Source organism: Chaetura pelagica, unplaced genomic scaffold, assembly GCF_000747805.2.
Source record: "Chaetura pelagica isolate M959 unplaced genomic scaffold, ChaPel_1.0 scaffold244, whole genome shotgun sequence".
Taxonomy (NCBI): Eukaryota; Metazoa; Chordata; class Aves; order Apodiformes; family Apodidae; genus Chaetura; species Chaetura pelagica.
The window spans coordinates 1,292,874-1,308,220 of record NW_009953719.1 but is presented as its reverse complement, the minus strand read 5'-3'; the positions used below and the strand labels follow the sequence as shown (position 1 = coordinate 1,308,220).

Below are 15,347 nucleotides of genomic sequence, written 5' to 3'. Positions count from 1 at the left end.
CAGAACAGAGGACCCAGCTGGGATAGGTTTTGAATTCAAAGCTGAATCCTGAATTTATCAACAAATCACACAGTTTAGGTTCTGACGTGATTATATTCCCTTCGAATGGAGTTGAAGCAGAGGCTAAACCTGACTTCTGGTATATGTTTATTTCATTATACAAAAATGTACTTGTCTGTGTGCTAGTATAATTGTGGGGACCAAAATGCATTGGTTCAGCATCCGTGTTTCTGTAATTTTGTGTAGACAAGTGAAAATTATTTTTATAGCATGTACTTGGACAGCACTTGAAACTTTGATTTGCTAAAAATGAAAAACCATTTTTAAAGATATTTTTAAAAATAAAATGCTGGTTTTGATTATTACTCATGTTTATATTTTAGATCAGCTCAATAAACATATGTACATTATGGGGAAAATTAGCTTCATAATTATACATATGTAACAATTCTTAAATGGTTCAGTACGTGTTAGAAATAAGAAAATTGAAACAAGAAGTAAACCTAAAAACTGTGGGGGAAAAAAATCACCTGAATTAATATAACCAAGAGCATAAATTATAGGAATTGTATGGCATATTTGTAATAACAGAACGTCACACATAAATGTAAGCTATTTCAATCTTTTCAGAAAGTATGCTGTGGCAAAAGTACACCAGACTTTGTGAGGCGTGGTATCGAGCACTTTCATTGTTTATTTGTTTATTTTCATTGTTTATTTAGAATGTAATAATACTTTAAACATTTTTATTTTTTAATTTAACGTCTGTTTCTGTAAGTCCGTAAACCTGTCATTATGTGAATCAAAATTATGTTTCTGTGTCTAGGGCTTGCATGCTCAATTATGTTATGTGCATTTCTGTGTTTGGAAAGCAATAGGAAAATGAATTTTCTGATTAAGCACAGTTTCCATATCCTCCCTCACAAGTATGAAAGCTATAATTTTTCTAAGTATCACTTACAGCTAATAAGTTACACTGTGAGTGTGTATGTAAAACAAGTAGGATAGTGTGTAAAGAATTCAGCAGCAGTCTGTCAAAGCTATGATTTTATACTAAGTGAAGATAAGTGTTCATAAAACCTTTAATGCCACATCATCATTTACGATGCATATTAAAAAAAAGGAATAAAATACCTAAAGCATATTTTATTCAAAAAGTTAGATAGCTTAGTCCTGTCTTTAGCACTTTTGGCAGTAATGGGAAGGAGAGGCATATACGTGTTACAAGTTTTTAATTGAAAAGTTGAATGTCTTTCTCCTAAATATTTGAGGGTAAGTATCACTAGTACCTTATTTTCAGTAGAATAGAATACATAATTTTTGTCGTTTCATATGTCATATAAAAGACTGCTTTGTCACTAGAAAGAGAGCTCTTTGAAATCTAAGCTACATACTTAGCAAAAAGAAGTCCCAGCATCTGTGTTTGTGGGCTGTTAAAACGTACTGTTTCTAAAGACATGGCAAACATTTAATATAAAATCTCTCAATACGGAACTAGATATCTCCAGAAAGAGTTCTATGAATGTATAGCAGTTGTTTCAGGGTGTCACCAGATGGGTAAAAATCCCAGTAATTAATTGCTTCATTTAATCTTAAAAAAATGTATTTCTAACTAACCTAAAATAAAGGAGAGAAAAATCAGTTTTGGCGTATAGGTGTATACAATTATCTATGTATGTATGTATTTCCCTTTAAAATGTTTTGCATGGAAATGTGTACTAGCTGTGCCATTGTCTGGGACAGGAACAACAGAACATACATACAACTGCATTTCATAGACTGCTAGTAGACTTAGTTGTATGTCTTCTTGAGTTAAATATTTCTCTTTTAGCTGGCTAGATAACAACCACTTTTGGCAATATTTAAGGTGCTAGTATCGAGGCTTCTGTTAGCTGAAGGTATGAGCCCTTTTAGCAGGTATTCCATTGAGAAATCAGTGAATGTTTTTTTTAGTGGCTGCTTTATTCTCCAGATTGAGACTTAGCAATGGACTAGAGGCTTCCAGCAAAGAAAGGTAGCATGTTGAAAGACCTGCATAATGCAGACAAATGTGTGCACTCCATGCCTCAGTATCTAGGAGAAGCACTACAAACCCTGTTATAGGGAAAGGTTAAGCCTAGTTAGTCTTCAAAGGAGCATGATCTCAAGTCTAGAAAAAGAATATCAAGTAGTTAGGCCAGGCTGGAAAAAAAAACAACTGCAGAAGTTGATCTATGAAGAGCAAATTGAGTAACTTTTTTGATTTTGAAGTAGGTGGTTGCTTGAATAAAAATGTTCTTGGAAGAATGTTTGTGTGTCTTCACATGTGGTGGTCTGTATTTCTATGCCTTATTTTATTTCCTTTGTCCACAGGAAATCCATCTTGCTTTTCTGAAATGGCTCGAGGGAAATGTAGATACAGAAGGATTAAGAGCATCCAGCAAAGTGTCTCTTAAATTTGTTTCATCCTGTGAATCAAAAATGGAGGTAACTCCATCTCTCATGCCAGTCATCACTGAAATGGGAAGCTTCTCATCGGAGCATTTCAGCCTGAAGACATATCAGCAGAATCTTCAAACAAAGAAGCTTGGGAAGATTCTGCTTTTTACTGAAGTTACCACAACAACAATGAATCTTCTAGATGGGTAAGATAGTATCTAGATCATACTGGATAAGCTTTCTGATCTGGAATTCACAATTTTTGTAATACACAGTATTCAGAAAGAAACTTTTTTCTCTTTGATTTATTTGTTGTCTACAAACTAGGCAAAGTAAACAAAAAGCTAATTATCTTCTAAATAGGGCACAAAATAGAGAACTTTGTGTTCACAGAATATTAACTGGTAATGTATAAAACGCTAAGCCTTACAAGGTGGGAAAATCTGAGTGTGACAGTTCTTTTACTTGGCAGTGGTGTTGGATCATTATTCCTGTTGAAGAGCATGAAGAACAACATAGGAAAGTGTAAGGTTTTAAATATTCATATTTAGGAGATCACATGCATTTTCTAATATAAATTATTTTCTAAGGTAGTTATTTGCCAAAACTGGTATGAGTAGATTGTCTTCAATTTTAACATTACTGGTTTTTCTATTCTTTTTACTGAATATTTCATTAAGATGTTCTTTAGGGGTTTGTTGGGGTTTTTTTCAACATCTATTAGGCTTATGCTAGACATTTGTTCATCCTCACAAAGATGACCCGTGTGAATGAGTTGTGGGATACCTTTGAGGAGGTAGTTAATTAGAGTTTTGAATGGGATTAAGTTATATAAAAATCAGAGTTACTAATCTCAGGTTGGAGTTTATGGACAAAACCTCTACTGTTACATTTCATGAAATAGTCTGGTGGAAAAAACTGTTGTTGGGAAGTTGTTGCTTTTCAAGACAGATTTTTCTATGTGTTTCTACCTGCAGCTCTTTAGTTCAGTAGGAGGCCACAAAGAAAAGATTTATTTTTAGAAGCTTTTGTAGCACTTAGTTCTTAATTTTTAGTATTCACAACATGTTCAGCCTATTGGATTGAAAGCAGAAATACTGTGAAGACACCAGCAAAGTGATAATTTAATAGATCAAGACCTTTCTTCTTGTTGTTCTTCAGTTGTTCTTGGTGGGGATTCTCAGTAATATTATTCACACATCTCAGTACGCTAAAGAATATAATTCAGAGTTTTTTGAGTTTATTTAAATATCACAAGCTAAATAGTATCATCACTTCTCTCTAGCGACTAGCAAGAGGACAATAGTAAATGGGGTCAAGTTGCTCCAGAGGAGGCTCAGATTGGATATTAGGAAAAATTTAATCACAGAAAATATGGTGAGGCATTGGAAGGGGCTGCCCAGGGAGGTGGTGGACGCACTGTCCCTGGACGTATTAAAAAAATGGGTAGATACGGTGTTTCAGGAGATGGTTTAGTGGTTAGGGGTTGTAGGGTGGATGGTTGGACTTGATGATCTTGAAGATCCTTTCCAACCTTGATGATTTTATGATTCTATGTTGGGTCAATTTAAATATATATATTCTGAAGAAAGGCAAGGGAGCTAAGAGAGGTGGCCTTGCTTTTTCATAGACAGTGGAACCCCTTGTCTTTTCTCTTTAAAGTGCTGTACCAGAAGAGTGGTCAGCACTCAGGTTGCTTTTTTACTTGGAGCAGCACAAATGTAATGAAGTGTTTGCAGATGTAGGTCTTGAAGATTTTCCACATCATGCTGCAGTTCCATGTCATGGTTTGGGCCTAACCTGATGACAACAAAAAACCAGCCACATGGCCACTCACTCACCCCCACCATACACAATGTGGGATGGGAAGGACAAAAGCCATCTAGAAACTTGTGGGTTGAGACAAAAGACAAGGAGGGTTCACTCACCAATTAAAGTCATGGGCAAAATAGACTCATCTTGGGGAAAAACAGTAATTTAATTTACCACTAATCAAATGCACACAGGACACAGACAAAACTAAGGTCAGTGCTTAAATACATTACCCCCACCTTCCCTTCTTCCTGAGCCCAATTACTTTTTTCCTGATTTCTCTACCTACTTCTCCACATGGGTCCAGGGAAGGGGGTTTAGACTAAATTCAGTCTGGTGCTTTCTGCTGCTCCTTCCTCCTCATGGAAGATTCCTTACAGTCCTCCCCTATTTCCCCACGAGGGACTTCCCATGGGAGAGTACCTCAGGAGTAAACTGCTGCAGCATGGGCTTCCCACAGAGTCACAGGCTACTTCACCTCCCCTGGCACAGGGTCTTCCATGGCTGCATGATCCAAATCCTTGGGCTGCAAGTCCATATTTGCTCCTCCTGGCGCCTTTAGGGGATGTTCCATCATGTTCCTCCATGATTGAAGGGGAGAGCTGCCATCTTACCATGGGCTGCAGGGAAACTTCTACTCGGGTACCTCCTTCCCCTTCTTCCTCACCAACCTCCAGATCTTCACCCTGGCACTGCTGTCACCTCTCTGGCTCAGCTCTTCAGCTTGCTCCCTGCTCAGGTCTTACATCAGATCTTTCATATGTTAATCGCCGAGTCACATGTATTGTCTCTCTAGTGGCTCCCACCTGAATTGGAGCTGGGGGAACTTTTCAGCTTCTTACAGGAGCCAGCATTGGAGCCTCTCCCCCACTACCAAAAAATGTGCCAAGCCAAACCAGCACACTTATAGTCAGTTTTCAGGTAAGATTAAACTAGAAGTCCTGAGACTGAGCAGTTTATAATGGGAAGATTATTCTAGTCAGTTTATAATTTGAACAATTAAATTTATCTTGCAGAAAGACCTTGTTTTAATAAGTTAAAATATTTGTCCTAAATATTATGGTTGAGACTTCACAGACAATAACATTTCATCAATCAATATGAATTGATGCAGATATCAATTAGGTAATTTTTATTTAGGTTTTTATTGTTTTTAAGGTACTTCTGGGCAAACCAATATGAATTTGTTAGGATCTGTGCATGTAACTTTTTTTCTAATTGCAAATTCTGAATGACAGAAAAACATATCTCACTAAAAAATAGCTCCTTTGCTTGAAGTAAAAATAGGTACCTATTGATCATTTGTGATTCCCAGAAAAAAAAATGGCAATACTGTGTTTTTGTAATCATATACTGCAATAAGCATGTGCCACGTGTTAGATTCTCCTAGGGGTCTCAAATTTTACCAAGTTTGTGATGACTGAAAATGTGATACAGACACCTCAAGAACTTAATTAGTGTGATTAGTAGTAAATTTAGTTAGTAAATTACTTAGTCTAGCAAATTATAAATAAGTATAGTATTTAACTTTTGTGATTTTAGATTTTGTGATGCCTTTCCCAACAACTGAATGTCAAACTTTTGTCTGTCTTCCTTTTCACATCCCCAAACCTTCCTACCCCCAAAAAATTAAGACGTGAAAGGAGAAAGTGGGCTGGAACTAATTTAATGGCTGAGCGACCTCACAGTAGAGAAACAGCCGGAGCCTAATAGGGGTCTTTGTCTGCATTTCCACCCTGGCTGGTAACGTGCCAGTCAAAAGTCAAGCAAGAGAAACAGGTGGAAACTATTAGACCTGTCATAAAGTTTGAAAAATTGATTCTGGAGGCTAAGTGAATAGATTGAACTTGACAGTGTTGTCGTAAAGATTCTAAGGGAAAATTCTGTAGTTTAATTTGGGATCCCTTGATTGTTCATTAGCTCTCCAGATGGCAGGTCTTGGCAGTTTGCATATTAACATACGCACTGTATTATAATCACTGGTGTACATTTATGTGTCCTAAGGTAACAAACGAAGGGTGAACTCACCTGTAGGTACCTAAAATTAAATGGCATTACTCTAATTGTAAAATACAGATTTGCTTAGATGTAATATAGTTTTAAATTATCAAAATTGCTTTTATGATTTCATGTTAAAAGCTTTATTTAAAACATTTGAGGCTATATTTTAAAGCATTTCCATTTTTTTCTTAAACTAAAATTAAAAGTCCCTAGCAAAGATTAGAAGCACCCTTGCTTTTATCATCTAAAAGGAAATTATTTCAGTAAGTTTTGTTTCAAAAACCTTGTCTTCAATGATAATTATCTTAGTGCCACCTGAACAGGTTCACCTTGCCTGCAGCAGTTCTACTTTTTCCTATCCTCAGAGCATGTCTGGGATTGCACGATTTAAAGTTAAACCATTATTTTTTTATGCATCTGGTATATTGATACAAGTGTTACATTGTGGAGACATACTAGACTGATAAGACATGAGATTGATATTTTTAGAACCCTTTAATTGGTTGGAATGGTTTCACAAGCATGTCATTAAGAAATAAATTAAGTAGATGTACATTTCAGTTTTATTCTTTACTGGCACCTTATATCTTGTTTTAATGTTTTAGTTGACAGAATATTTCAAATATACATGATTAAGCCAGTATGTTATATATATTCTATATGAAATGTCAATGTGGATGCCTTTTCCACAATACTTAGGGAACACAAAGTGCCTTTGTTAGGAAAAGTTGGTGAATTTTAGTGGAAATGAATTAGTTGGATGAATTGCTTTCATAACAGCTTTCATAATCTTGAAAAGGATATTTAAATAAAATATCAGCCTAAAATAAGCAATTTCTGAACAGTTAAAAGCTTTGGAAAATACAATCCTTTACATTGTTGGTGTCTTTTAGTTTTTTCTTTATGCTTTTCTAGACTAATATTGGTAAATTTTAAAAAATTTTACTACAGCAGTAATTTTGGAAAGTGAGCATTAGGACTAATTTTAAAAGTCTTACTTTAGTTGTACTTAATTAAGCATGCTGCTAATGCAGGTGTGATTTAGTGAAAAGTAGAGGTAACATAGTTGAATGAGATTGGCATGGCACTTCAGAGGCACAAGCCAACAAGTTGAGATCGACAAACTATATTTTTGTACTTAGTGATTTATTTTTTTTCCCAATCCTTGTGATGCTTTACTCTATGTAAACACTGTGGCCTTGTGTTTAGTCATTCCATGCACCTCAGTGATCTCCGTTATTCTGTGTTTAGACCATATTTTAAAAAAAATATTAAAATCAGATAAGTTGTGGGGAGAGGTTGAAATGTGGTTTGAAGATAGAAAGTTGGCATTAACACAGCCTTTGCAAAATATGCCAGACAGTCACAGTGCTTGTTTTCATTCCATCATCAGGCGTACCTGTTTAAAGCCTACCCTTTCAGATACTTGCCTCAGAATTCCACTGGGACTGTAACTACAAGCCATAATTACTCTTCTTCCAACTGTTGGCTCAACTTGATTGACCATTTTCTTAAAAGCTATGAAAATTCTTTACTACTTTTAATATTATTTTAACTAGCCATGTCTCATAATGTAGGCTCAGGTGGGTGGAGGAAATGGTTTTGCTGTAATAGTCAAAACTGCAAGCTGCATCACTGACCTTGTGGTTTCCTCCTGTGAGGATGTATGATTTGTTGGAGTAGAAGGTCTTCAAAGAGTGATCTTTGTCTTTTAGCATGGTGAGACTATCCTAGTACATTAATAGTCTGCTATAAAGAAATGTTTTATCACCAGCATTAACATTTCATAAAAGTTAACGCTTCTCCCTCAAGAATTTTGAGAGCTGGAAAATATCATGGTGGGCAGGAAGGATGTCTTTCTCTCAGGAAATAGTCATTGCTGTTGGATGTTTAAAAAAGTGTGCTGATGAATTGATGAGTTGCATTTAAATGGTGTCCGTGTTTTATTTGTAATTTTTTCTAAAGACACATGACCAAAAATATTTTATCGGTCTGGATAATGAGTAGTACTTTGTGCTGAGAGCTCTCTTGATAGTTCATATTGCTTTTAAAAGCTTAGATCCCTTAGTTTTGTTTATCTGTTGCACTGTAGCGTGGGATAGGAATGTCTAGCCTAAAAACTAGTTAGATACTAGTGGTGATAGACCCACTCTTCAAGGCATTTTATACTTCTAATCTATATCTCTTTCATTTAACTTAACTTTAATATAGTACCATTCTCCATAATTCTTTACAGCATTTGGGTTACTAACATTTAAATATCTTTTTTTGTTTGTTTATAAGGTTGAAGGGCTTTTTATTCTCAAAAGAACAAAGTTAGTGCATTGAAATAGCTGTTTCCATGCTTGTTTTCCTCAAGTTTTTTGTTTTTTTTTTAAATTCAGTATTTTGTGCCTTCCTTTGGTGGTAAAGATTAGCTCAAATAACAGAGTATGTTTGTTTCCCTTAAATCAATTTCAATGGTATTTTTTGCTAATCTAGTTTTAAATGTATAATATTTCATACTTTGTTCTTCTGTTCACTTATTGGTGGTGGTTTGCATCATCCAATGTTAGGGAAAGCTGTCCTTCAGTCTGATAACAAAAGATCATGCAGGAATTTTTGTAATACAGCCAAGAGTCTGTTCCCTTCCTGGCCTGTAGAAAGGGAGGAATTCGGAAGTTTTTGGCACTAGTTTGATTCTGTGCCATTCCCAGACTCTTCTCTGCAATACCATTTTTCATTACATGCGTGCTGAAAGATTTCTGTATTAGGATTTGTCATCTCCTTTGTGTCAATTTTCCGTGCCTTTCTTTCCACCTGTTGTGAACAGTTCTGGAGGGCGCTAAACAATTAGGTCCCTATTTGCCTGTCACGCACCTTGTGTGTCTGATTTTTCATGGAACTGAAGGCAAAATATGTTCCTCTTTATTTTTTTGTTATGTAAAATTAGTAGATTTTCTTCCTGTTAGTGAAGTGAGCCCCCCCACTTGCACAGTTTCTGTCCATGCAGGGGGAGGTTTGGCATTCCCAAAGGGGATTGAGTCATAAAAAAGAGATACCCATTTTGCAGAGCAGTTAACCCACATTGAACTCTTATAGTATATTGTATTACTCTGCTGCTGGAAGTTCCTGAACAATTCACGTTGTCATATGAATACACATGGAGCCTTGGAGCACTCATAATTCATTAAATATGAGAGGAGACCTTATAATACTGTGCAGTTAAAACAAGCCCTAAATAATGGAAATGGAAAAGTTTCAGTAATATTCTACTGTTTTGTTTTACACAGTTCTGTTTTCTTGCACACACTTTAAAACGACTTTTTTTACTAAAATTGAACTCTGAAGTTAGAAATTACTGCTTTTTTTTAAAGAGGATTAACTTGGAAAAGTACTGTAGAATTATATAATGTGGTATAATTTAATATAATGTAATAAAAGAAATAGAATACAACATATCAAGTAAAATAGAATACTTTTAATATTTATAATATTAATTATGACATATTACATGCATATTATTGCTCTTCATTTGTTAACTCCATGACTTGTCAATTCTGCATTTGAATTTTAACTTTTATTTAGTAAAAATAAACTTAAACTACCCTGAAGCACTTACTGTTTAATGTTTGCAGCTCACTGAGGGAAAGATTTTCATGCTTTTTCAGTTATCTCTTTGTATTATATTGTTAAGCGTAACAGTGTCAGTTCTGTAGTGCCAGTGCAAACAGTTATCAGGTAGGGCTATTCTTGTGTTCAACAAATAGCTCTCTGTGCACTGGGAAACCTGCCACCTTATTGCCACCAGCCCTGGCTCAGATCAGAATATAGCCTCTGATGAAGTCATGTGCTTGTAGTTAAGAAGTTAAAAAACCTCAAAGACAGGCAAAAGTCAGTGTAGGACATAACCCATTAACTTAAAAAGGGGAGGGTAAGGCATAGCAAGAATAGATACGTTGATAATGCGGTCAGATGAAACAACCTCCCCGCCTCCCTCTTTGAGTAGCTCAAGGCTTGGACAAGTCATGGATCTGCATTTCTCCCCCATACCTTGTTTTTGTAATTGTTATAATAATCAGACTGGTAAAAAGTGTTGCATTCACATAAAACAGAATGGCAGTGGTTGTCTAAGTGACTTTGAGTATTTGATTAATGGGTTGCCCACACTATGTGTGGTTGAGGAAGCCCCTGTTTAGAAACTAGTGAAGAATCCACGTGGCTGGGCACTGCATGTTTCTTACACTTGACCTTTGAAGGTGTTGGAGATACTCAGCACATGCAAGTTCCAAACTTTTTTTGAGAAAGTGGGAATTCAGGAGAAGTGGATCCCAGTATGCATTTCTACCTCAGCCTTCGAATTATCTTTACAGAGGAAGTTTTGTCTGATTGTTTTCGGAAGCAGGTAGGAAGAATCACTGTTGTCAGCCACAGAGACAAACACACTGTGTGCTGGGTTTTGTCTTTAATTACTTCTATTTGCAACTACAATAAAGATATGAACTACAGCTAAGTGCAGTTGCATGAAGTCAGAATGATACTCTAGAGATACCAGGTTATCACTCTGACTACACAGGGAGAAGAGCATAATCTGGTTTCTTAGAAACCTGAGTGAGATCATGGCTGTTAGTTTCCATTTTGCATATCTCCATTTCTTTGTTGGAAAAAAAATAAGAAAAAGAGTATGGGACCTAAAGTAGAAGCTAAGAAATGTATCATGGGTGTTGAGGGAAGTTCAGACAGCACCTGCTCCGGTGTTGTTAAGAATAAACAAACAGATTTTTTTTTTGTTCTTATGCTGCCAGTCAAAAGATAGTGACTTAATTTCAGAATAATTTCTGAGTTATTTTCAGGGCCCAAAACTTTCACATCTATGTCGTTTCTACCTTAAGCAGTAAAATAATAAAATCCCACAGAATCTGAATTCTTTACCTAAGTCCCGCTGGCCTAATATTTTTTCACTTCTAGTCCTAGTTAAAATATTTTAAGAATCTGTTTGTATTCAAACGAAGGCTTACATTTATCACACCTCATATCATTTAGCCTAAAATGTCATGGCCTGTAGAATGATGTGTAAAAAACCTGAGGTTCCCCCACTGCGGTTTTGTGATCCCCAGGATTGCTATAAAATGTTGCACCTCGTGTTGCTTTCAGAAGAATTTGCTGGCATTGTTCTTGTTGCTTTACTGTTAAATGTGGATGGACTTCCAAATGTTTTTTGTAAATTTGAACTGACACTATTTTTACTGGCGATATTATCTCACTTAAAAAGTATTTTTAAGTATTTTTTGCAAACACAAAGCTTTTATGGCACATTACATTAAGCAGTTGCAGAATACAACTGTAAACTCTCCTATAGGTATTTTTCGTTTGACCTGTGTTTGAATGGATCATGAGTCTGTCCACTCACAGGAGGATGACGAGGCATACTGAAGAGAAAACAAGAGGTGAAAAATAAGTAGGGAAATGGAAGCTGAGACAGAAGAAAGAGGAAATAAAATATATGATTCAAGAGAAACCAATCTTACTTGTATTTACTCTTTCTATAGCCAATTATTAAGCTTAAGGTAAAATAAGTGGGATGTAAGAAGAGTGCACTACTAATCGGGGGAAAATTTACATGTTGTCAGAGTGCTTAGCAAATGAGTTACCGATGACAAGCCCAATACTCCCTTGTTCAAATGGCAAATTCTCTACTGAAACATAGTTTGCATAGTGTTTGGTCTTGATTTCTTCTGAAGTCATAAAGGCTGGTAATAACTTCCCTTAAGCATGTGGTGGTTCCTCTTCTAATTTTTATTGTCTAAAAACTGGGGATTATAAAAAAAGCAGAGTAGTCTGTTGAGGCTAAGTACTAATTTTGCTTAAGGTCATAACTGAATCTGCAAATTATGCTGTCCTACTTTGCTTGTTTATTTTTAGTTATCCTTTTAATCTTTCCTTCTGTAATAATAATTTTTGAATACCTAATCAGAATCCCACAAATTGCTTATATTTCATGCTTTAAAAAATGTGGCTTACAATATACTGCATTTTGGATACTGTGTATTTCATTAATGCACATGATACATGACAATAGAAAAGCTTCAGAATTCATTCCACCCGACTGTAATGATTTCCATCCATTAATTTATTGTCTTTATTCAAATCCCTGGGTAGGCATTTAAAATTTCAAAATGGCATTTCAGTCACCCATTTCTAAGCCCCTAAAACTTATTGGTAGACTTAGATGGACTGTGGGTTAGTGAAAGAGAACAAGGTACCTTTACACTGCTGCATCATCTTTCAGCTAAAGTGTTTCCCCTATATGATCAGTTGCTTTGTTTAAACATAAGACTTAATGTGTATGTATGTTTAAAGGAGAAACTAATTTCGTCTTGTAAACTAATATTTTTCCTCCAATAAGCTTTTTTTGTACTACTGGCTTTTGATACAGTAGGTTTGTCAAGATTGTACATTTATGAATACAGAGGAACGGGCATATGATCTCAATAAGGTATTTGTCAAGCTTCCCTGAAAGAAGAAAATAGTTTAAAATATTCTCCACAGATGCAGAAATAGAAAAAAAAGAAGGAATATTATTTTACAGCTTTTAAGACTGGAAGGTAGATAGAGTTCTCACCCAAGTCTTGATTTATTAAGAAAAGATGGCATGTGTACTTTATAGAGTATGGTACCAGTTGTGAGATATAAAAGAAATTACTGTTGGCCACCTGCTTTAATAGAGGTTTAAAATCTTGTGTGGTGGTTGATGTCATGTAGAATTCATGTGACTGAGAATGATTTTAGCTTAGCAGGACTTGTCAGTTTAGCAAGGATCGATGCCTGTTGAATGTTTAATATTTTCCATCACAATTTATCCGCCTGTTTGAAAAAAGGAAAGTGAAATAATTGCCTTCTGCCAAGGTTTTTGAAAAGCAGCTGTGAGTGTCTTGGGTATTTCTTGTGGTAGCCAAGCACCACAGAATTTTTAATGGAAAGATGTTGAAAGTCATTAGAGTGCTGTGTCTCCAACTCATTTGCCTGTCATTTTGTTTCTGTGTTAGCATCAGCATCCTCCTACCATTCAGCTGTTACATTTATGTGGTTTTCTTTGGCACTAAGTTCAGATTTCTTCTTCTGGGGCATGTTTTCTCCATCAGAATGCTGACGGTGTGCTGACAGAAACAAGACGGAAGATGTCTTTGTGTGCCACAGTACCTATAAAGCCTCAAGTAGGAAAGAATCCTTACCCCAAGAGGCTTCATGCTTTTAAGAAGTAATGGCTATTAAGTATTCTTGATGTAGGTGGTTGAAATGCCTGCTGTATGGAAACATTCAGTCTAGAAAACTACATTCAGGCACAGCATATCACCTTTGCAGTGGATTTAACTGACTATGCTAATTCTGTCCCTAGGAATTCAAGTTTGTTTGATTAACTCAGGTTTCCACAGAGCCATGTGCTGTAGCCACCGAGCTGGAAATTGATTACAGAATATATTGTCATAGGTATTTCACTGCATGCCATGTCTTTGAGGCTTTTTTAACCCTTCTGATGAGCAAGTTGAGGAATTATTTTGCTTAACAGCCAAACATCACCTTCACAGCACCAGAAATAGTATTCTAAAATGGTCTTAATTTGATCTAGTAATTTTTCTAAGCATTTATAACTTTAGGCATACAAAACATTAAAGTATTGTAGGCAAATATGTTCTATTTCTTAATCTCTGTTTCAGACAAGGATTGAAAATTCATGCTTATCTTTTAAGAATGATAAGGAGATTTCTGCTTATATTATGTTTATTTCTATTCCCAGTAGTTTCCCCACACATTTCCAGTGTTTTCTGTTATCAGTAATTTTTATTTCCTTTTTGATTTCATGTTTGAGATGGATACGATGTAATTAATTGTTACTACAATTCAATTAGTATCACTTACTAAACCCAGAAAGGGCAGAACTCTGTCTTTCTTATTTAAAAAATTAAATTCCATGTTAGAATAATTCAGATAGTTGATGACTGATAAGTTAATAAAAATGTTTAGGAGGAATCAATCTTATTTCAGTTAAGAAATTGAATCTTGACCAGGTATATGCTGGAAAAAACTTGTTTTGGTAAACTATATTGAGTTTAGTTTTTTTCTATACTTTGTTGTCTTAAAAATCTTCATTGGTCTGCTTTAAATCATGCAGTTCTGAACATGGTTTGGAACAAGAAAGTTGTAATGATTAAATACTTTAAAAAGAATAAGTAATATTCTAAATCTTCTCTTTTTTTTAAGTGTCAGCTGACTGGAAATGTGTGAATTAGACATATTTTTTATGTGTGTCATCAGGAATTTGCCTGCTGCCTTCTCTGCCTTCTCTGTTATTTTTCATCTTCTCTTTTTTCCTAAAACCAGTTAATGCATTTTTCACACTACAGAATTGATTCAAACTTCTGACTGTTTTCACAGTATGACTAAACAGTAGTATCAAGTGCAATATTCAGCACATTTCCACCTTCTCTTTAACTAACAACATAAATAGGTCAAAAAAAAGGTAAAACCAAAAGGAAAGAATGAACTCTTAATAGTGAACTTGCAGAAACAGCAGCATTTTTTTTTCCTAACACAAAGAAAAAGACATAAACATCTTCCGCAAGAATAGGTGTAACACATCGTATTCTTAATGATAATTTATACTATTCTGCAAGACTCCCCAGAGTATTAAATCCAACATTCTGTGGAAACCAGCTAGTAAAGGGAACAGAGAAACATTTACTCTGAACATTTTAGATATAAGAGAGTCAGAGAGAAGGATGGAGGGAAAAGGGAGGAGTAAGTAAACTGGGAGTAAAATTGAAGGTCTCTTTTTTATGAAGTCCAGGTTGATCAACAAGCAGGTCATGATACATATTCACTATAACATAATTCAGTCTGGAAGAATGTCTGCTGGTCATCATTAGCTCCTTGTAGAAGATATGTTACTGGTCAAGACTCTTCTGCTTTCTATTTCAACATGGCATGATCATAGAAAGTATGGTAGGCATTGTCAGAGTACAGATACTTGAAACATCAGGTTTCTGCCTGATAACTTGGGTTTTTTTCCCTGATGTACTGTTTGGAGGTTTCAGCATTCAATAGTTGTTAGAACAGATAATATTTAGTCATTGGCAAAT

At 35.4% G+C, this 15,347-nt stretch overlaps 1 protein-coding gene across 1 annotated transcript in view; it reads left to right on the top strand.

Moving 5' to 3' along the window:
* HLCS (holocarboxylase synthetase (biotin-(proprionyl-CoA-carboxylase (ATP-hydrolysing)) ligase)) overlaps window positions 1–15,347 on the top strand; it is a 115,519-nt gene that overhangs the window by 36,991 nt on the left and 63,181 nt on the right. Inside the window, exon 5 of the mRNA XM_010000434.1 lies at window positions 2,353–2,624. Within this exon, the coding sequence (XP_009998736.1) occupies window positions 2,353–2,624 (272 nt within the window). The remainder of the gene's footprint in view (window positions 1–2,352; window positions 2,625–15,347) is intronic.